Source organism: Hyperolius riggenbachi, chromosome 3 (assembly GCF_040937935.1).
Source record: "Hyperolius riggenbachi isolate aHypRig1 chromosome 3, aHypRig1.pri, whole genome shotgun sequence".
Taxonomy (NCBI): domain Eukaryota; kingdom Metazoa; phylum Chordata; class Amphibia; order Anura; family Hyperoliidae; genus Hyperolius; species Hyperolius riggenbachi.
This window is the reverse complement of record NC_090648.1, coordinates 293,711,246-293,734,378: the sequence shown is the minus strand read 5'-3', so window position 1 is coordinate 293,734,378 and position 23,133 is coordinate 293,711,246. Positions and strand designations below refer to the sequence as shown.

The 23,133-nt window shown below is 41.2% G+C and overlaps 2 protein-coding genes across 3 annotated transcripts in view; one reads left to right on the top strand and one right to left on the bottom strand.

The window, feature by feature from the left end:
* The window catches only part of LRRN3 (leucine rich repeat neuronal 3), a 99,315-nt gene extending 85,113 nt beyond the window's left edge, over positions 1–14,202 (top strand). Inside the window, exon 2 of the mRNA XM_068272734.1 lies at positions 11,101–14,202. Within this exon, the coding sequence (XP_068128835.1) occupies positions 11,440–13,563 (2,124 nt within the window). The 5' untranslated portion in view covers positions 11,101–11,439 and the 3' untranslated portion in view covers positions 13,564–14,202. The remainder of the gene's footprint in view (positions 1–11,100) is intronic.
* The window catches only part of IMMP2L (inner mitochondrial membrane peptidase subunit 2), a 1,449,658-nt gene that overhangs the window by 886,465 nt on the left and 540,060 nt on the right, over positions 1–23,133 (bottom strand). The gene's annotated exons all lie outside the window — the stretch shown is intronic.

Here is a 23,133-nt window from a genome sequence, read left to right as displayed (position 1 = left end):
GTAGTAAAGCAAAACACTTCATGGTTTTGCAGTGGTTACTCAGGACATTCTTAGAGTTTAGCAATTTACAGCTTTGGAAAATCACTATTTTGTGAATCTCTGAAATTTGACTTCCCATTTTGTTTTTGTTGTTGTAAATTTTGTGTGCAGTGTCTGGTAGTGAAAGGATAAAACAACATGGAAAAATGCTACGGCTTAAAATGTATGGTCATTGTTATGCCCCTGAATTATCAGAACTTAACAGCAATCTTGTGAAACCAAAGTTACCTCCTGCTTTTTTGCACCTAGCAACAAAGTGGTGGGGGTGGGGGAACAGTGCAGCTAAAATATAAACCCTTGCAACTGATGTTGAATCAGGATTTGCACATACTGAGTATTTGGCCAAGCTGTTAGGTGTGGTAGGCTCCCTGAATTACATGTGGTATGAAGACACATGGTGAATGCCAAAGGCCTGCATAGTTCCAAAGGAGACTCGAGTATGGATTTCTGAACTGTACAATGAGTTTTTTTTTCCCCTTGCCATCTGGTTGTTTTAAAAAGACTTTGGTTGGGTTAAAAATACCAGTACTGAAGTAGAAAAACCTGGCCCAAATGCAATTAACTATGGTGCACTTGTGGCTGCTTAAGCCTGATGCGGCATAGTTTTAATGTTACTGGTTCCCATGCAAGGGACGTGGTAGAGTGTCCCTGCCAGGTGCTCTGGCAGGGACACCCCGGTCAGGAGCCAATTAAATTGGCTCCTGAACCCCTGATCACTGTAAGCAATCACAGTGATTAGAAAGTGGAAAGTGAAAAAAAAAAAGGCTCTGGTCCTTAAAGGATACATGTGGTGACATGGTGAGATAGACACATGTTTGTATAGTTCCAAGCACACAAATAACTATGCAGTGTTTTTTTTTATCCTTTCTCTGCCTGAAAGAGTTAAAAATCAGGTATGCAAGTGTCCGGGTCAGGACCGGGTCGAAATATAGCGTAACCCTCACTGATAAGGAATTACAGCCATAAAACACTTTTCTAGCAGAAAATTGCTTCTAAGAGCAGAAAACAGATAAAAGGGGTCAATAGTTTATAGATTTTAGTTATGGCAATTCAATGCATGTGCCATTTAGCATTTAGTAGAGACAATGAAACAGTAAAAACTTAAAAAGTAGATTTTAAAATAAAACTGTTGGATGTATAAAAAAAGGACATTTTTAGGAGGAGGAGGATAGATACAATTGTTTATCTCATCAGTTTATTTTCACCTTCTGTTTCCTTTAAAGGACAGGTGCAAGTGAAAAAAAACAGGATCTACTTACCTGGGGCTTCCTCCAGCCCCTGGCAGTCTATCCGTCCCCTGTCGTAGCTCTGGTGTCCCGGAATCCCCTCCATTGCAGATGTCGACTTCGCCAGGTTTTTTTTATTTTTAACTCGCACTGGTCCTCGCACGAAATGAATAAAAAAAAATGCATTGTTTACCAGATCCACCACAAATTGTACAGTGTATGTCTTGCATAAGAGAGTATATCACCAAAGATACAATTTGCAGTGATAAATCTCCAAACTTGGTACTTGAAAAATCTCTACAATTAAAAGAAAACAAATAAAGATTAGATGGATGGCTCTCTTATGAGTCTCCGTTGGGAAATGATATTATCCCATTTCAGTACAGGGGAATGAAAGGGTGGTGAGGCCAGACTGAGACAATTCTCCTGCCACACACTTTATACAGGAGTTCTACTGATGTTTGATTTGCATTATGTGTGCTCTCATCATCTTTACAATTACAGAGCAGCAACTCACTGTAAAATCCGGTTAGTAGAAAGAACAAACAGAACCATAAGAAGATTAAAAAGAATGGTAAACCTAAAATGAAGGGAGGGGGGAAAACAACATGGACTTGTACACTAACGACTACACTACACTAAACATGATATCCTTGCCCAGAACCTTCCAGATGTATTGTTGGAATGTTTTGTACTTGGAACAGAAGCAGCTTAGTAAATAAACAAGGATTCCAGATTGGCTTTTTTTTTCTCAGCTTTTATTTCACAACCCTTCTGGCTGTTGAGGTCAGCAAACCTTGCACTACTTGCTCAGCCTTGTTCTGATTTCCTTGCTTGCACAGGTTAAATGACCTGTACAACAAGATATATGACCATATCTACACTATATCTCTCTCTATCTCAAGAAAGCAAGCAATGCTGGGCTTGGAGCACATTTATCACTGCCAGAATGCACAGGATTGAACAGCACAATCGTTTTCTGGTGTGAGAGACTTTAGCAGGCAGCATATAGAGTAGCTCAGCTGGAGACTGAAGCCAGCAGAGTAGAAGCATGTGCCGTTAGTATTGCACATGACAAGACATACACACATCACATCCGTGTCATTTTCTGTGCACGTCACTTTACATTTCATGCCTCTCTTTAACTCTTCATTTTTGAATGTAGCTGTCATTTTCGGATATATTAGTGATTTCGTACATCAGATGTAAAACCTTAAAATCAATTTCAGGAGATAAAGAACTAGCCGTGAAATCAAAGAACTGGTTGACGCAACAGGGTCTATAATGAAATTCACAAACAAATCAAAATGTAAAATTCATGACACGTCACATCAATAGTTTATGCATTGGTGGGTTAAGAAAGGTTAACATTTGAATATTTTCCTGAATTCCATGAAGAAAACTGAATATCGCTGCTCATAAATAAATGAATGTGTATTTGGGATTTATAAGGAATTGTCTTGTCACTTTATTTCAGTCAATATATGTGCAGAAAAAATAGGAAACCTCTGCAGCAGAGAGTGTAACAGAGGCAGCCACTGTGGCATTACTGATCACCTGACAATGCACGCTGCCCAGCTGTCCTGTACACCGATTATAGGGGCCAAACGCACGTATGGTTTCTATTCATCGTTTTTTAAACAATCAATTTTACAGATCAATCAAAAATAATTTTCTACCTTGATTGATAAGGCATGTATTGAAAAACTGAATCCATGGATCGAAAAAATATCCACTTTTTTTATATCACTTATTTTTATTTTTTTACACAATTAGAAATGTTATCAAAGAAATGTAAAAACTGAACAGTGTGGTTCTATAGTGGATGACCATCTTAAAATGACGGTGTACTTACACTAAAGCGTGCTAAAAATAACTTGAAATGGGTTCTGGTTAACACTGCAATGTTCTGGTGTAATGATTGTGCTTTTGTTCTGAAATACAAGCTTATCTCTATGAAATCTTACATTAACAAATGAACCAGAAGCAGCCTGTAGCATGTGTTAAAAGGAACCCGAGGTGAGAGACAAAGAGGCTGCCATATTTATTTCATTTTAAACAATACTACTTGCCTGGCTGTCCTGCTGATCTTTTTGGTCAAACAAGCATGTGGTTAATCTGGTCAGAGTTTTGGCAGAAACACCTGATCTGCATGCATGTATAGTGGTCTAATGCTAAAAGTAAACGAGGCAGTGGATCAGCAGGACAGCCAGGCAATGTGTATTGTTTAAAAAGAAATAATAAATATGTCGGCCTCCATATATCTCCATATGTCACCTCAGGCTCCCTTTTAGTAACTGCAGTGGATAGGAGCACTGCAACAGATATATGCTAATGAGTTTGGAGTTAGTTAAGCCCAGTGCATGTAGTGGGGATTGCTGGAAGGCACGCTATTTAAGCACATATCTGCACAGATTGTAGCTTGTTTGTTATCAGTATAAGCACATTGTAGACATTTATACTATACATACTGATGTTTAAAGAGGAATTGTAGTGAAAATAACACAATGAATAAATTTATTTTATTTTTTTCAAATTCATTTATAAAATTAGTCAGTGTTTACCCATTGTAAAATCTTTCCTCTCCCTTATTTACTTTCTGAAATTAATCACAGGTGGTGACATCCTGCTAGTCAGAGCTCCCCAACCCTGTCCTCAAGGCCCACCAACAGTACGTTTTGCAGGAAACCACAAACATGCACAGATGAGGTAATTAGTGTCTCAGCAGAGCTGATTAACGAACTCTGTGAATTTCTACAAAACATGCACTGTTGGTGGGCCCCGAGAACAGGGTTGGGGAACACTGTGCTAGGTGATCTGTACAGAATAATTGTTTACTGAGAGCTTTATGTACAGAGAAATACTGCTTACAGTTGGAAACTGCTGTAATTTCCCACAATGCAATGAGGTTCACACTCCCATGATGCTCTATTTGAGAAAAGGGAAATATTTCTCATGGTAAAGGGGGTATCAGCTACTGATTGGGATGATGTTCAATCTTTGGTTAAAGTTCCTCTTTAAGCACACCTCAATTTAAAGAACTACTATCAAAGAAACTGTCCTTCTGTAAACCCCACATACCTATACAGCTTTTAGCCAGCAACAATAGAACGCTTTTCAGAAGTCTCTCATGCCAGCCTGTGTGAAAGACAAAAATGCTTTATTTATAAACAGTTGTGTGTTGGTGTCAGGCTAGAGCTATATAATGTAGCTAGGTTCCACTTCTCTGTCACTATTCACAGAGGAATGATTTACTATTTGTTTTTGCCCTGCTTGCACACCCACGTTGCTTTTTCACAGATCATATGAGAACAACTTAGGGATTTTTAGATACAGAGAAGGATCTGAAGAGAAGGTGGCTTACTTTATTCCTGTTCTTGGATGCTTCCCCCCAATTCAGAATGAGCTGTTCCAGGCTGTAAACTGTTTACTTTAGACTGCAAGGCAGAAAGAGAGAGCGGCAGGAACACAGAGAGCTGCAGCTGATGTTACTTACAAACAATTGAAGTTATATTTCAGCTTTCTATTATTCTGAACACATTTTACTCACAGGATTACTGCTAGTAAAGATTGCTTCTATATGCTGGATGTTCTGGACACAGTCCTCCACAGTAATGCCTACAGAGAAAACTGTTCTCTGTAAAGGTCATATTGTCTTCACTTAAAATATGAAAAGATGAAAAAAAGCCTTTGTATTGCTATTTGCTAGTAATTACTGCAAAAATATGTGGCATTTAGAATTTTAGTTAACTTTAACTACTTTAAGACCGCTTCACGGCAATGGGCGTGACCGTGGCGGCAGCCCCAGGACCGGCTAACGCCAACTGGCGTCAAGTCCTGGGGCTGCAGTTTCCCAGGGAACGGCCGCGCGCATGCGCGATCGTTCCCTAACACTTCACGGAGTTCCGTGATTAACCTGCTAGCCGCCGATCGCGGCTAGCAGGCTACTTGTAAACGAAAGGGGAAAGAAATCCCCTTTGTTTACATGCATACAGTGATGCGGTCTCCAGCAGCGCTGTACAAGATCGGCGATCCCTAGCCTCTGATTGGCCGGGGATCGCCGTCCTCTCATAGGCTGATGCCTATGAGAGGCTGAGAGCAGGACGGATCGCCATCCTGCTCAATTCTTCAGGCAGAGGGGAGGAGGGAAGGAGAGGGAGGGGGACGGCGGTAATGAGAGCCTCTATGAGGCTAAAGATTAAAAAAAATTGACAGCGGCGATCGGACCCCTTCGGCAGCATGTCCCCTTAGGGACAAAAATAGGAAGTGAGTCCGATCGCCATACTCCTTAGCTGGGCTGTGGAGGAGGCTGAAAAGCCTGCACAGCCCACTACAGAAAAAAGTGCCTGGTCTTTAGGGGTGTTTAACACTGCGGTCATCAAGTGGTTAAGTACAGCAATATCAGAGGAAACCTGAAGTGAGAGTAATGAGGAGGCTGCCGTAATCTTTGCACCTGGAACATGATCTGCATACTAATTGTAGATCAGTGAGTCACAAAACATTAAACACATAAGATCTTCTTCACAGCCAGGCAAGCACCTTTTTAAAGAGGAACTGTAATAACTCATAGCAGAACGTGATAAAATATTTAGGACTAGTTAAAAAACTGTTTCATAACGGGCTCTAGGGAACTTGCATATACCATCCACACACACCTGGCGCCATCCTCGACCACTGCCCGCCCACAGCCTAGTGTCACACATGCGAGCTAGGCAGCTGGCATGGACATACAGACACAGGGACTCAGGACAGAAGGACACAGAGAAAAGGAAATTACTATTATATAGGATACTAATTTTACCTTAATAATCCTGGTTTCAGTGTGAGAAATGCTTCTCATAGCGATATATTGCTGTATATTGGTATGTAGCCCTGCTCAGTGAGGCATGCCTAGACTTTCATGACTAGACTAGACTGGATTTCAAGCAGCATTCTCATCAGAGTAAGGATCCGTGAGCACAGTTTCAGCAAAGCTAAACTTTACCTGGTTGACATACTGTTTGCCATGTTGCTCCATGCTTCACTACATCCTCCCGCTGAAAGTCAAGCTGAGTAGCAGGAAGAGTTAAAAGAAAGGAGCACAGCATGAAGTGCACCACAAGAGGATAGAGAGTAAATTAATCCTCTCTGCAGTTCACCCCTTTGGACATGTGTGCGTACATTTTCACTTTTCCCAAAACTTGGCTTGCTCATACCTACACCATAGAACTCTGGGATATCAAGTGATATACCCTCTCATGTCACAGAGGGGGAATAATACATTCCACAGAGATTCACCTTGGCAGCAGTAAAGATGCTGGCACCTCTGATAAATGTAACATTGCAAATTGGGGTGAGATAAGATTTTGCAATAATTCAACAAACCAACACTGATTAACAAGTTCATAAATTAAAATGTTAAAAATAAGCAGTTTTATTTATTAAGTTGTATAGTTGCCACCCGAGTCACTGTCCTTGAACATTTTTTTCACCGGTATCCTGCTAGTGGCCAGGCAGATACTGAAGCCAAAGGTTCAGCATGACAGTTGGATATCTGGCCATGGCAGACTACATAAACCGCTCATTTTCTTTAAATATAGTCACCAAGTTCTACCATGGATCTAGTATGAGTCCCTGTGTTCCATCTATAATCACATGTTACAGTGGAGCAAATGTCTCCTTGTCGGGGTGCAGTACATGTCTCTGACCCCTACACAGAGCTGATGAATTGCTGGGGCAAAGCTACAGGCAATGGTACTGCACTGTGTTTATCATAATTGTGGATCTCAATGGTGTTATGACTGCAGCAGATGAAACACCATACAGCTTTGCCCCCTGGCATGTCAAATGAAACCGTGCCAGAGGCAGAGTTACTCATAAGAATTTTTCTATATTATACATGGGGTCTAATGCAACAAATGGGTTAAATTTTCACTTTGCCTGCTTTCACTTCAAATAATAGGATTTATTAAAATGTACTATTTTGTTTAGTTCCCTTGAGCCTTACTTGATATTTGCAGTGAAAATGGCCAAAGTAATTTTTCTCCACTTATAGCATGGGGTCATAGCAGCACTGAAATATGTTGAACTAATCTGACATTTAGAGGATTCAAAATAATATATCTAGGTAGTCCTGTTAGAGGTGTAACACTAACGGAGAAAGCAGACACCGGACGACATCTAAGAGCCAGAGAGGCGACGGGGGGACACACACCCCTGAACGCGAGGCAGGCCTTCTAGATCTTTGGATCTGGCAAGTCTGTACCCGCAAGGGGTTTGCATCCTATTTAGTGACACATTGTATTGTGGGAGAAGGGAGAGCGTAGAGACTATTTTTCCATTTTAATGCAGCAGGAAGCCAACCAATAAGTTTATTCTGAGCTCTTCTATATAAAAAAAAAATAAAAAGCCTCTACTTTTTTCTTCTTCTTTTCAATAAAGCAGAACGGTAACATGAGGAATCTGCGGTGTCCTTGTTCAAATAATTGTACATGGACCTCTTACTTTCATCATGATTTTTTTTATGCACCAATATTTTTTTAATTTACTCCTCACTTGCAATGTTTTATCTTTGGCTTCCTGTAAGAAATATCAACTGTGGCTGTGAATACAGACTTGGAAGAACACAGTGTGCAACTTAGTTGTTAAAATGAGGATTTTCATCTTCACAGAAAGCCAAGAATCTTAATGCAGAAAAGCCCTCAGTAAAATTTTGCACAAAGCCACCATGTTAAAGCAGGCAAAGTGAAAATGTAATTATTCTCTTTATTTTAGTTATCAGATGTTAAATGTATTCTGATAAGTAAAAGGGACAAAAATTACCCAGCGATAATTCCATAATGACAATATGTGCTTGATTTACGTCTGTTTAGTTAGCGGGCCAGGTGTTCCTTGACAGGGGGAACAAGATGGTGAAGACCACAAACACGTTACATTTATGAAAGCACTGCATTTAGATTCAGCTGTTAATTTACCAGTGCATCTATATTCCAAATGGTCCCCAATAAAAATATTTACGGTTCTTTCACACGAACTGTATGAACTGTAAATCATAGCAATATCAGTAGATAATCATGGAAACAAGCTACTACTAAAGTTTGCTTTCCAAACATGAAAATTGGTTGGAAAGTTAACAAGTGTGTTTTTAGTTTAAGTCCAGTAATAAAGCTAAGTTGAACTTTCATGGTTGTATAAATGGGATCATTCAGCGGGCATGATTTACTAAGGCACCCCCAGAGATCTCTGGTTAAAAAAAATCCAACTAACATAGGCTGTATTAATAACAAATGTACTAATATTAAAGCGGGCCTAAATTCTTGCAAAGCAGACAACGAAAACACATATAATCACAAAGAAGTTCACTCTGTGGGCCTGATTCACAAAGCGGTGCTAACCCAGTTAGCACGCCAAAAAGACTTTAGGCGTGATAACCATTGCACCACACTGGTGAAAAGCCAGTTTAGGCGTGATAAGTTTAGGCATGATAAGTTTAGGCATGCTAAGTTTAGATAAGTTTAGATCGCGCGCAAAGTCCTGCACGCAAAGCAGTGCCATTAAACTCTATGCAAAGTGCACCAGACTTTGCTAGCGCAAAACTTTTGATCAGCTGTGCACTGCGGTGCTAATCCAGTCGGTGCTTAAACTTATCACGCCTAAACTTATCACACCTAAACTTATCATGCCTAAACTTATCACACCTAAACTTATCATGCCTAAACTGAGTTTAGGCATGATAAAGGGCTTTTCACCAGCGTGCTAACTGTTAGCACCGCTTTGTGAATCAGGCCCAGTGTGTTTAGAGAGATCAATCTGTCTCATTAGCTGTTACCAGTAATCAGCAAGTGTAAATCAGGGCCGTCAGCTGTGCTGTGCCGCAGGTTTTGTGCTAATATGTAAACACTGAAGATTAACCCTTTCTGTGTCCCCAGCAATATTAATGGAGTAAAGACTGCAGGATTTCTGTAGGATTCCGAAAAGTTGTAACCACAAATGTTTTTCTTTAAAGGTTATTAAAGGGAACCTTAAATGAGAAGGATGTGGATGTTTCGTTTTACAAAATACCAGTTGCCTGGCAATCCTGCTGACCTCTTTGACTGTAGTAGTGGCTGAATCACACACCTGAAACAATCATGCAGCTAATCCAGTCGGACTTCAGTCAGAGCAAATGATCTGCATGCTTGTTGAGGGGCTGTGGCTAAACGTATTAGAGACTCAGGATCGGCAGGAGAGTCAGGCAACTGGTATTATTTTAAAAGGAAAAATCCATATCCTTCTCAGTTTAGGCTCCCTTTAAGCTGTTGCTTATCTTTTAGAGCAGAAAGAAAGTTAAGTTTAGGTCCTTATTAGTGTCACACCAGGTCATATCAGATCATAGAAAGGATTGCTGAGAGGTTTGTGATTTAGTGGTTGTGTGACTGCAGTTGCCCAGCAAATCAAGAAAACAATTTTCATTAAGAGCTCTCGCATGAAATTGCAATTACTACTAATTCAGTAACAATTCACCAAACTTCCAACCCATATTCTAGTTTGACCCAATCAAAAATGTGGTCTTATTCCACATAATAGCAAGGAGTTGTTACAGTATCCAGTCAAGGATTGCTGGAATACATATGTTATTCCTAGTAGAAGACTTTAGGAATCACTGGCATGGGTATTGGAGGCACAATGTCTATCAAAGCTGAAATTAATTTGACAATTGGCTATTATTGTCTAAATCCAAAACCTATTCACACAGGAAGATCTCAGTTGACATGTACTTATTTTACATAGCAAAGTTTGCCAAATAAGGCAAGTCGTTTAAAATAACACTAGTTAGGGCTGCGGACGCTTGCGGAGCGTTTACCACCAGCGTTTGGGGCTTGGCGTTAAACGCTCACATTCAAGTGAATGGGAGCATTTGTACCAAGCTTTCACGCGCGTTTACACGATCGCGGCGTTCGGGTCCCGATTTTCCCTGGCGTTCAAGGAGCCCTAGGAAGCTACATGTAGCTTCCAGTGGCGGTTAACCGCGACAGGTAATGTCCCCCTAGTGGAAGAAAAATGCAGATCGCATCCGAACGCAACGCAAACGCTGCTGAAAGCCCGAACGCATTGCCGCCGTGACACCAACGAACGCGTCGCCTCCGAACGTCCATCTGAACCAGCCCTTAGGCATGGTGTATTGAGGGTACTGCAATGTGGGAAGAGGCAATAATAAACAAGTCATGGACACAGGTCTTCCTTCTAGGGAACATAGTGCATTACTGTGTTTACAAGGATTGAAAAAGATTGTGAAAAATATTTTATGAGATTTAGTAGTGGACATGGATTGACTTGTAGTAGTTTGGACAAGTGTTGGCAGCACAAAATAAAATATAGTGGAAATGAGGCCATTGGCTGGGGTTCAGGTAGAGTAGTTAAATAAAAAAAAATGCTAAGCATCATACTAAATGACATTAGTTACTTTTAGCTGGTGCTTCAGTGCCTGAATTCAGTTACCTTGTAAATGTTCATGGTGTGCAAAAACACAGATTCCCATTTGACCACATCATTTTACTTAAGTACAATACCAGTACAATTTGATAATTGCAGCTTATTATAATGTGACATTGAAACAGCAAAAGGTTCACAGTTGATTTCCTCCTTCACAAAGCACAGCCAGCTCAGAGAATGCATTATGCCTCCTTATACCGACAAAAGTCAGCACAGTATATTATATGAATCACACACCAACACAAATAAAATATGGGCAATGGAAATAATAAAATCATAGTAGGAATTTTTAATATTTTTAAAATGACTCAGGGTCTGAAGCAAAATGTACATGTATTTGCTTATGTTCTTTTCTAATAGTATTTGTCTTTTTTTAAATTTACAGATCTCTGAACCATCGTGTCCAGTGCTAATCGGCTATGTGAATTTACTGCTGCTAAATGAATTGCTTCATCAATAGCCACCTCCAGAAATGACATTAACACAAGGGCTTTTTAAAGTCTATGAACAACAGTGGGACCTCCAGTTTGTCATTTGTGCGGCACATCTGAAAAATGAGATTCCAGTCTACAACCCTGAAAAGGAATGTAATATTTATGTGTCGTTGTTCCTGGGCTAAATTCAAGCTAAATGAAGTGACCATTTTGTTATAGATATACTGTATGTGAAGGAAAAATAATCTGTGGATTTGGTACAGCTAACCTATCACTAGGAACTGGAAAAAATGAGAAAAATAAAACTCAGACCAAACATATTACTTGGACTTATGTTTGCTGCACTTGTGCACGCGACTCAGAAAAAACTGAATTGTCCACAGCTGTGCACGTGTGAGATTCGACCGTGGTTCACACCAAAATCCATTTATATTGAAGCTCTAACAGTGGATTGCAATGCGTTAAACCTCTACAGCATCCCAGAGAGGATACCTGCAAATACACAGGTCTTACTTTTACAAGCAAATAACATTGAAGAAGTCAAGGACGGAAAACATTTTCCAGTAAATCTTACAGGGTTGGATTTATCCCAGAACAATCTGTCCTCCATGGTCAATATCAATTTCACAAATGCCCATCAGATACTTTCTGTGTACCTGGAGGAAAATAAGTTAGTGGAACTGACGGAGGAATGCTTCTCTGGGCTGCAAAATTTACAAGAGTTGTACATTAATCATAACCTGATCTCCACAATTTCACCAAATGCATTTGTTGGAGTAGGCAATTTGCTCAGACTTCACCTTAATTCAAACAGACTGCAAATGTTAAATAGCCAGTGGTTTGAAGCATTGCCCCGACTAGAGATCCTTATGATTGGTGAAAATCCAATTATCAAAATTGAAGATATGAACTTTAAACCTCTTATCAATCTACGCAGCTTGGTTTTAGCGGGAATAAATCTTACAGAAATACCTGATAATGCTTTCACAGGTCTTGAAAACTTAGAAAGCATTTCTTTTTATGACAACAGATTTGTTAATGTCCCCTCTGTAGCTCTTCAGAAGGTTCTGAACCTTAAATTTTTGGATTTAAATAAAAATCCTATTAGACGAATACAAAGGGGAGACTTCAGCAATATGCTCCACTTGAAGGAGCTAGGTATTAATAACATGCCTGATCTAGTTTCAATAGACAGTCTTGCCATTGAAAATTTGCCTGATCTCAGAAAAATAGAAGCAACCAATAACCCCAGATTAGCATACATTCACCCCAATGCATTTTACAGACTTCCTAAACTGGAAACCCTCATGTTAAACAGCAATTCCCTTAGTGCCCTATATGAGAATACTATAGAAGCCTTGCCAAACCTAAAAGAAATAAGTATACATAGTAATCCCATCAGATGTGACTGTGTAAATCGTTGGATTAACATGAATAAAACAAACATCCGCTTTATGGAAACAGATTCTTTGTTTTGTGTTGACCCTCCTGAATTTCAAGGTCAGAATGTCAGGCATATTCATTTCAGGGAAATGATGGAAATATGTCTACCATTAATTGCTCCACAAAGCTTTCCTTCTGATTTGGATATGAAGACTGGCAGTTCAGTTTTGCTGCACTGCAGAGCTACAGCGGAACCAGAACCAGAAATCTACTGGATTACACCTTCTGGTTCTAAGCTACAACCCAACACAGTTTCTGGTCAGTTGTATGTTCATTCAGAAGGAACACTGGAAATTAACAATATTGGTATATCAGAAGCAGGACTTTATACATGTGTAGCTAAAAACCTGGTTGGGGCCGATTTAAAAACGATTATGATCACAGTGAACGGTTCCTTGCCTGACGAGGTCGATGGATCACTCAATATTGACCTTATGGAAGTCCAAACCAACTCTGTCATGGTGTCCTGGAAGTCAACGTCAAAGATTCTGAAGTCCAGCGTACAATGGACAGCTTTTATAAAAACAGAATCCACCAAAATTGCTCACAGCGTCCGAATGCCATCAGATATCAAGCAATATAATCTAACACGCTTAAATCCGCTCACAGAATACACAATCTGCATTGATGCACCCACCGTCTATCAACAAGTTGAAAAGCATTGTGTTAATGTCACCACTAAAGGGCCTGATACAATTTCTAAACACAATGAAACTTTTAATTCTCATGCGTTACTACTAATCATGGCTGGTCTTTTTGGGATTATTAGCATTTCCTACTTTTTCAATTATGTGTCTTTATATATAAGAGGTAACTCTGATCAAAACTCTACCAGGGACATTCTGCAAACACCATCATTTGCGCACCATAACCTTTACCCTCCTTTACTGAATCTCTGGAATGTCGATAAGGAAAGCACATCTCTTCAAGTCAAATCGACAGTTATAAAAGTACCGAGTATTGTCCCATAAATTCAATGACCTGAGAGCTTAACCTGTGGAATATAAACAAGCACAAAGTTTTAGTTGTGCTACTCAAGGAGCAGAAAGTATATTTTCTACAAAAAAAAGAAAAGAAAATGGAAAATGACACTAATAATGTCACTGCTGCTTAAAAAGTCCCTGGTAAATGGCTTGCAGTTATTCTAAGCCAAACAAGCCAATGCTTCAAACACAAATATATCTATAAATAACAGCCGAGAACTATGACTTTGTTAAATACAGAACAAAGATCTAGCTTTTGTTTTATGTATTTGTTTTTTACATTATACCGTAGTTGAACTGAGCAATACTTCCTTCTGTGGCGTATTACACATTTTAGCCAAGAGTTTTTGAAGTGAAAAATATAATAGAACTGGCACGTTGTGTAACAAAATTGGCATTTCTGTAGTGTAGTAGAGACGGTAAATATGTAAATCTTTTTTATGGAGAAAAATACATTTTTCATTAAAATGAAATTGACTTGTGCCATGACTATTTTGTTGTGTAATAAGGACGAATTTGAAAGGTACTTAGAAGAAACTACGAGAAGATGATTTAGGAGTCATATGTTTTTGTGCACTGCACACAATATCCACAAGATCTGCAACAATACCAGGAGCGTGTAACCCTTTATACACTATGCACAAAACATGGCAAAATGTTAAGTACAAATTAGGAAATACACTCAACACCATATATTATATATGGCTATAACCCCCCCCCCCCCCCTTCCCCCTCCTGTAAACCATAAAGAGTCAGAGGCCTGGCGACCACAACACAAACAGTAACACATTGGTGGAAATAAGCTGTACTGTAATGAGTAGTATTTAATTTTGGGCATGTTGACAAGCAATACATACCACTCTGCCATGCCTTAAATGTTAATGACCCTTTTAGCTTTTACCAAGCGCCCAACTCATTTGGCGGCACTGCAATACTGTATACACTCCCAAAACATTTTCTAAACCTTTGAATTGATATTGAATTGCCTTCATAAAGTTCTTCCCAGCTCTGCTGCAGAAGTTCCCAAAAATGTGTGACACTTGTAGATTGCTTTGTTTTCACTCTTCTGTCCAGTTCTTTGCAGACCAGTTCAATGGAGTTTAAAGCACCCCCGAATTGACAGCAATACGGAGGCTGCCATATTTATTTTCTTGTAAACAATACAAGTTGTCATATAGTCCTGCTGATCTCTTTTTAGTGTCTAAATCACACACCTGAAAAAAACAAGCGACTAATCCAGTCAGATTTCAGTTAGGGTGACTGATCTGCATGATTGTTCAGGGTCTATGGTTAAGGGTATTAAAGGCAGAAGATCAGCACATCCTGGCAATTTTTGACAGTTGATATCAAAAACTGAGGAACCATCCTTTTGCATACTCAATAGCATATAAAAATGATGTATGCTGATTCATTAGTGTATAACACCTTTTCCCAGTCTTCAGTAGTCATTTGGCGGTGTTCCACGGCCCAGACAAGCCTCTTTTTATTATTCTGACTTCTTAGCTATGGATTTCTTGGTGCAACTCAACCTGTCAAATGTGCATCTCAAGTCTTTTCTTTACTTTGAAACTGAGACTTGCTTACAACAACTATTGAGCAGTGGTCCCATGAAGAGCATGTAGTACCACCCAAGTTGTTGACTCACAGAAACTTGTCTTTTGATGCTGTTGTGGATTTAAAGGGAACCCAAACATATGGCTAATCCAGTAAAAACGTCAAAAAAAGTCAGAGTACCTGATCTGCATATGTTTTTTCAGGGTATATGGCAAAAGGTATTAGAGACATAGGATCATGAGCCCTGCCAGGCAACTGGTATTGTTTAAAAGTAAATAAATATAGCAGCCTCCATATCACTTTCACTTTGGGTTCCCTTTAAGTCTGCCCGACATCTTCCTGTCAGAGATTCTTGCAGTGCCTTTTGGTGGTGAAAGACTGTACTCACTGACACCTTGACTTTCTTCACGATTTCTCTGAAGGAATGACCCACACCTAAAACGACCACTTCAGGAAAAAAAGTAAGCAGACAGAACCGACAGTTTTTGGACTAGTCAATCTCCTCATGGGGGATTCTCAAGGTTTTCTTTGTTTTCAAAAGCATTTCCTGAACAGCAGTTGCTAAGTTTAACTGCCAAAATAGAGAGCAAGTAAGTAGGGAAGCTAACTGCTATCTTACTATTTGAAATGAAAACAAAACCCTGAGAATCCCACTTTTGGTTCTGTCATATTTTAACTTCTTACCGTCTTTTGTTTTCTTGTTACAGTGGTCCTTTAATAGTTATAATGGTCTGTCTCTCGTCTATTGTTAATTGTTTTTTTCTAAAAACGGCAGTGCTGGGAATACACTGAGTTTTTTCGCAGAATTACTGTCCGATTGATTTCCATTCACTTCTATGTGAAAATCGATCAAAAGAATGATCGAAATCAGACCAGACGTGTTGGAAATTATCTATCGAGCCATCTATCTGCCAAAAAAAACAAAACCTCATGGTGTATTTCCAATATTAAAGCATGCTACATACTGCAGTACAATACTGTTCCAAAAATGCCACAGTGTGTTCCAGTACTACTTTTATGCAGAGAGAGGGTATTGTATGTAATCAGGAAACGTTGGGTCACCTGTAGAAATTGAAAGCAACAACCTTCAAAGCTTCATCAGCCTTCATTAAGCCTCTTTTCCATGGACTGTTGAACTGTGTGCTCAGCAAGCAGTTGCCGGGCTGCAGTGAATCAGCTAAATTACACAGTTGCCAGGCTGCAGTGAGCAGTTATCAGGCAGCAATGAGCAGTTACCAGGCAGCAGCGAGCAGTTATGAGAGTTTGAGAGGCATTTCACTGCCTATCAACTGTCGGTAGAAAAAAGGCCTTACTGAGGAACAGCTGTCAGTTGTTAACACATTTCTTGTTCCCTGCAAAAGGTCATTTTGCATAATGCGGAAATGTACATTTTTAGTTTTGGGTCAGGTTCTTATTTTAACCTCCAGCAGATTATCACTTTCCTTTCCATGGTTTCAAATTATTAATTTGCCTTTAAGTGCTTGAATTTCAATAAAAACTGGGAATATTGGGGTGTTCTAAAACTTTTGTTCATGTATGTGTCAAACCGCAAACTTTGAAGCAAACTACTAAATAACCACCAGAGGTTGATTTTGAGCAGACCAATCAGATAAATATCGGAAAAAAGAAGACAGAAACAGTCAAGCACAATCACAATGCTGGATTCCTCAGTCCCCAGTACATAATTTAGATCTAGAATTAAAGGACACCCGAGGTGAAAATAAACTAATGAAATACACAATTGTATCTATCGTCCACCTAAAAATGACTTTGTAAGATATTCCAGTTTTATTATATATTTAAATCTAGTTGTTTTTTTTTAAGTTTTTAATGTTTTATTGTTTTTGCTCAATGACACATTTATTGAAGTATGCCAGAGCTAAAATCTATGATATGTTGGCCTTTTTTTATCACTTCCCTGCTCTCAGAAACCATTTTATACTAGGACAGTGTTTTATAGTTGTAATTTCTTATCAGTGAGGGTCACATTGTAGTCTGACCCAGTCCTGACTCAGACAGGAACTGCAGGTTACAATAGCAGTAGGAGGCGCCCTTGTGTTGTATCCCTTATTTTTCATGTATATAAATATAAGAATAGTGTTGTTTGCCTACCTTATTTAAAGGAGACTTCCAAATTTGTTAAAGGATTATATAAATACTTTATTGTGGTCAAGCACTTCAGACAACGCGTTTCGCGGTTCAAACCGCTTCCTCAGGTCAAATAGTGTGCCTCGCCGTAGGGAGCAAAGATTCTGGGCACCAAGATTATTAGGATTATTATTATTAGGATAATCTTGGCGCCCAGAATCTTTGCTCCCTACGGCGAGGCACACTATTTGACCTGAGGAAGCGGTTTGAACCGCGAAACGCGTTGTCTGAAGTGCTTGACCACAATAAAGTATTTATATAATCCTTTAACAAATTTGGAAGTCTCCTTTAAATAAGGTAGGCAAACAACACTATTCTTATATTTATATTTATATACATGAAAAATAAGCGATACAACACAAGGGCGCCTCCTACTGCTATTGTAACCTGTTTGTCCACCCCACGGCGTGGGGCCTTCACGACCTTTGGAAGTGAGGAATTTTTTCTAAAGGAGCAGCGACCAACCCTGACAAAAGACCGAGTGGGGACGGGACTTCCCCACATGCGCAGTCGAGTGGTTGCCTCAATAAGCAACCTACGTTTGTGAGTAGTATATTCTTACAATTTTTTATCTCTTTAACCCGAGATAATACACTATAAGGGCTCCCGGCATCCCTGTGGTTTTTTTCTTTTTTACGCATATACAGCTACCTCACACAGGAACTGCTACTTACATACCTGATGTTTACTCTATGTTTACTATGTTTAACTCTTTCGGGCAGAGAAAGTAATAAAAAGGAACACAGCATAGTTATTTGTGTGCTAGGCACTGTACATACACATGTCTATCTCACCATGTCATATGTCACCTCGGGTATCCTATAAAGCAAACCTGAAGGCATACAAAAAGCTGGACACCACTGTAGACGGAAGCCTCCAGATGCTCCAGGGGCTTCCCCAATCTCCATGACCCCTCCACTGCCTGCTGGGACCCTCTTCCTTTCCCCACCCCGCACTCCCCTCCATGTTTGAGCACTACTGCACAATTGTAGGCCATACTTTGTGTCCGCACAGTGTGACCACACGCGTACACAGAGAAGAGCATGGCTGCCAGTAATGCTCGACAATAATATAAGGGTCCCACACCAGTGGAGGAACAGAGGGTCATAGGAAGATAGGGAAGCCTCTGGACAGTTCAGAGGCTTTCCCCTACTGAGGTAAGAATGTCACTTTTTTATGTCTCGATTCTGGTGCCATTTAGGATGATTACTTTTATATAGTGCAAAAAAAAAAAAAAAGCCTAACGTGAGAATTTCCCTTTAAAGGGAACCCGAGGTGAGAGGGATATGGAGGCTGTCATATTTATTTCCTTCTAAACAAAGCCAGTTGCCTGGCAGACCTGTTGATCTTCTGGCACAAGTAGTGTCTGAGACGAAACCCTGGAACAAGTATATGGCTAATCCAGTAAAACCTGAGTCAACTGAGTCAGAGTACCTGATTTGCTGCATGACTGTGCAGGGTGTAGTATTAGAGACACAGGATCAGCAGGACTGCCAAGCAACTAGTATTGTTTAAAAGAAAATAAATATTGCATCCTCCTTATCCCTTTCCCCTCGGGTTCCCTTTAAAGAAAATCTGCAATGAAAAAAACTCCCCTGGGGGGTACTCACCTCGGGGTGGGGGAAGCCTCCGGATCTTATTGAGGCTTTCCCCGTCCTCCTCGGTCCCACGGGCAGGGCTGGATTTGTACGTCTTACCGCCCAAGGCCAACTATTACCAGCCGCCCCAACCGAAACCGTATCCTACCACCTCTCTCCACACACACCCAAAAAACTTTGGGCCGATGGTGTCCACTATTGCGGCTAGTGCCGAGGTCTCCATGGCAAAGTGAAGTGAATCAATCACGTCACACGGGGGAACTGGTAAATCAAGCGATCTACAGGTGATGGGCGTGGTGGGAGCCGTCCACCACACACACATAGTCAAAAGTGGCTCACAATTGGACATTGGGTGGGGTCAGCATCAGCAACACGTAAAAGTGAGTCCTGTACCCACTGCTGTCTCCAGGGTAACAGTGCTGGCCAATCAGTAATTAAGAAATGGGTACTGTGAGAGGCTGCCTTCTGTATTCTGTACTATTTGCAGGTGCTGCCCCTGGTCCTTTCATCCCCCACACCAAGTGTGTGAGACCCGGCCTTCTGTAACTGCCTGGAGCTGCTGCTATGTCATTGGACAAGGCCTGGCTTTTTGCTAGTCACACACTGTTCACAAACGTTTGGTTAACGGACTGCAGCTGCCTGTAGCACAGCACAGGCAGATGCCAGCTGGTACTAATAGTGCAGTTATCCTGACCACTTTCATTTGTTTGGACACTTGCAAATAATGCCCTGCAAATAATGCTCACTGTCTGCAGGCCGCCCCTTGTTTATCTGGTGCCCTAGGCCATGGCCTATGTGGCCTTGCCAGAAATCCGCCCATGCCCACGGGGATGGAGAAAATCCTCCCGGAGTGGTGGCGATGTAGATATTTACTTTTTGGCTCCAGTGCAGGCGCAGTATCCGCTCTTCCCTCGGAGATAGGCGGAAATAGCCGATCTCCGTCGGGCCGCTCTACTGCGCAGGCGTAAGTCTTATCCAATCATAGTAATAGTTATCCAATCATAGTAATCACCTCTCATAGGCGTCAGCCTATGAGAGGGATTAGTTTGTGAGCCACTCGAGGGGACAGCTCAGTAACAGAGCTGTCCCTAGTACAGCACTGTGCTAGATCGCAGCGCTGTACAAATGAAAAACTGTTTTTTTAATCATTAACAGCTTGCCAGCTGCAATCGGGGATGGCAGGCTGATCGCAGCTGGCAGGCTGATCATGGAGCCCCGCTCTGCTTATTTACAGAAGCTCACGCTAGAGTGAGCATGAGCTTCGGTCAAATCTCAAGATGACGCATATATGCATGCAGCAGGAACCAGGAAGCCACTCTGCAGTGAGGTGAAAATAGTTCATCCATATAGGCCTATGTCTGTTAACAAAGGGAGATGGTGTGCGGGGGGGGGGGGGGCGGTGTTGTTCAGAGAGGTGTGCGGTTATGAAAAGCTGAATTATAGTGGTATCTAATTACAAATGGGGAGTTATCAGATATGGTCTCTTAGCCCAGCAAATCTGCAAGAGGGTGTTCTACAATAATTTCTTCAGCAGGTCACTAGAGAGCTAGGTTCTTATCATGAACCCCTGTTGTGAGCTGCTGCTTTTGCCTTGCAGATAGAAGTCTTATTTCATCTTCCTAGAAGAAACTTGTCGGTTTAATTTCAGACAATTGTATTGACGTTAAAGGACCACCAATGTGAAAATTTTGTAAGATTGAAACCACATGTAAACACATACATATTAGTGTGTACATTTTTTCCCTCAGTAAAATGCACTATATATTTTTTTCTATGCTGCTGTTGATTACAGTAAACAGCACACATCTGACAGATTTTAGACTAGTCCATCTTATCATGGTGGTGGTGGTGTTCTCAGCATTTCCTTTGTTCTTTACAAAACCACTCCATGGGAAGGATCTAAATAAAGATACCAGCTAGCCTCCCCACTCACTTTCTCAGTATTTTGGCAGTCAGACTGAGCAAATGCCATTCAGTAGGTGCTTTTGAAAATAAAGAAGACGACCCTGGGAATTCTCTATGAGAAGGTGGACTAATACAAAAATCTGTGCGATCTTTCAGATTTTAACTACCTAGTGTAAGTGAAAGCAACATACAAAATAAAAAAAATAAATAGAGTAAATTTTAATCTGGATCAAAAGTACATTTTATGCATTTTAAATTTTACACTCTTTTTGCTATAGTGGTCCCTTGATTGCAGGCTTTTCTTGATTAAAGAGATGCTGCCATCCTTCCAAGGTAGTTGATTTACTGCCATCAGTTTCTCCTATACTTATAAATTTGGTAGGATGATTTATCTGACTTATGTCAGTCATGGCAAGTTAAAAAAGCCCAGGCTGGGGCTAGTTTGAACTTCCTGCCATGACAACAGCTGAGCTGACGTAACTCAGCCTCATCACTTCACTGCATCATTCAGTCAAGTCTATAAATAGAGGCATGGCTGGTGAGACTGCATAAGCTGAGCTCCAATGGGTGAAGAGAATGGATGTGGGTTACTCGCTCTCTTCAATCAAAAGAAAAATACAGACTACAAAGGAAGCAAACTAGATTTTTCAAGCAACGTAAAAGATCAACACACCAGAGCACAAAAGAAGCAGCATCCAAATAGGGTCCCTGGAAAATGGAAAACAACATTCCTTAACTTAAAACATTAAAATTATTTCAACACCCTGCGTCATTTATTGATTTTATTGAGATCATACATCTAGATATTTCTAAATACAATATATATATATCTATATATCTATATATATCTATATATATATATATATATATATATATATATATATATATATATATATATTTCTCAGATGCGTTTTTCCTGTCTTTGCAGCTTAACCACTTGCCGACCGCCCCCAGCCGATGGGCGGCGGCAAAGACTAGGCCTAAACGACCGCAATACGCCCATCGACGGAGGCGGCGGCAGGCGTGGTTATGCGGCGATCGCGTCATTCGTGACGCGATCAGCTGCCGGCGACTGGCTCCGCCCCCCTCGTGCTGTAACCCGCCGACCGTTCGGAAGCGCCGGCGGGTTACTAGCACCCGGATCGCCCCATGTAAATAGTATAATAGGCTTTGTAATGTATACAAAGCCTATTATACTGGCTGCCTCCTGCCCTGGTGGTCCCAGTGTCCGAGGGACCACCAGGGCAGGCTGCAGCCACCCTAGTCTGCACCCAAGCACACTGATTTCCCCCCCCTGCCCCCTGATCACCCACAGCACCCCTCAAACCCCCCCCCCCTGCCCACCCCCAGACCACTGCTAGCACCCAACCACCCCCCTAATCACCCATCAATCACTCCCTGTCACTTTCTGTCAGCACTATTTTTTTTAACCCTAAACTGCCCCTGCTCCCTCCTGATCACCCCCCCACCCCTCAGATTCTCCCCAGACCCCCCCCCCCCCCCTGTGTACTGTATGCATCTATCCCCCCTGATCACCTGCCAATCACCTGTCAATCACCCATCAATCACCCCCTGTCACTGCCACCCATCAATCAGCCCCTAACCTGCCCCTTGCGGGCAATCTGATCACCCACCCACACCAATAGATCGCCCACAGATCCAACATCAGATCACCTCCCAAGTGCAGTGTTTACATCTGTTCTCTAATCTAAACACCCACTAATTACCCATCAATCACCCCCTATCACCACCTGCCACTGTTACCCATCAGATTAGACCCTATTCTGCCCCTTGCGGGCACCCAATCACCCACCCACATGCTCAGATTGCCCTCAGACCCCCCCCTTATCAATTCGCCAGTGCATTATTTACATCTGTTCTTCCCTGTAATAACCCACTGATCACCTGTCAATCACCTATCAATCACCCATCAATCACCCCCTGTCACTGCCACCCATCAATCAGCCCCTGTCACTGCCACCCATCAATCACCCCCCATCACCACCTGGCACTGTTACCCATCAGAATAGACCCTAATCTGCCCCTTGCGGGCAACCAATCACCCGCCCCACACGCTCAGATTGCCCTGAGACCCCACCTTATCATGTAAATAATGAACTGGCGATTGCATCTATTTCCCCCCTCTAACCACCCCCCTGAGACACCCATCAATCACCTCCTGTCACCCCCTAGCACTCCTATCCATCAGATCAGGCCCAATACAAAATGTCATCTAAGAGGCCACCCTGCTTATGTCCAGTTCCACAAAATTTGCCCCCTCATAGACCATCTGTCATCAAAATTTGCAGATGCTTATACCCCTGAACAGTCATTTTGAGAAATTTGGTTTCCA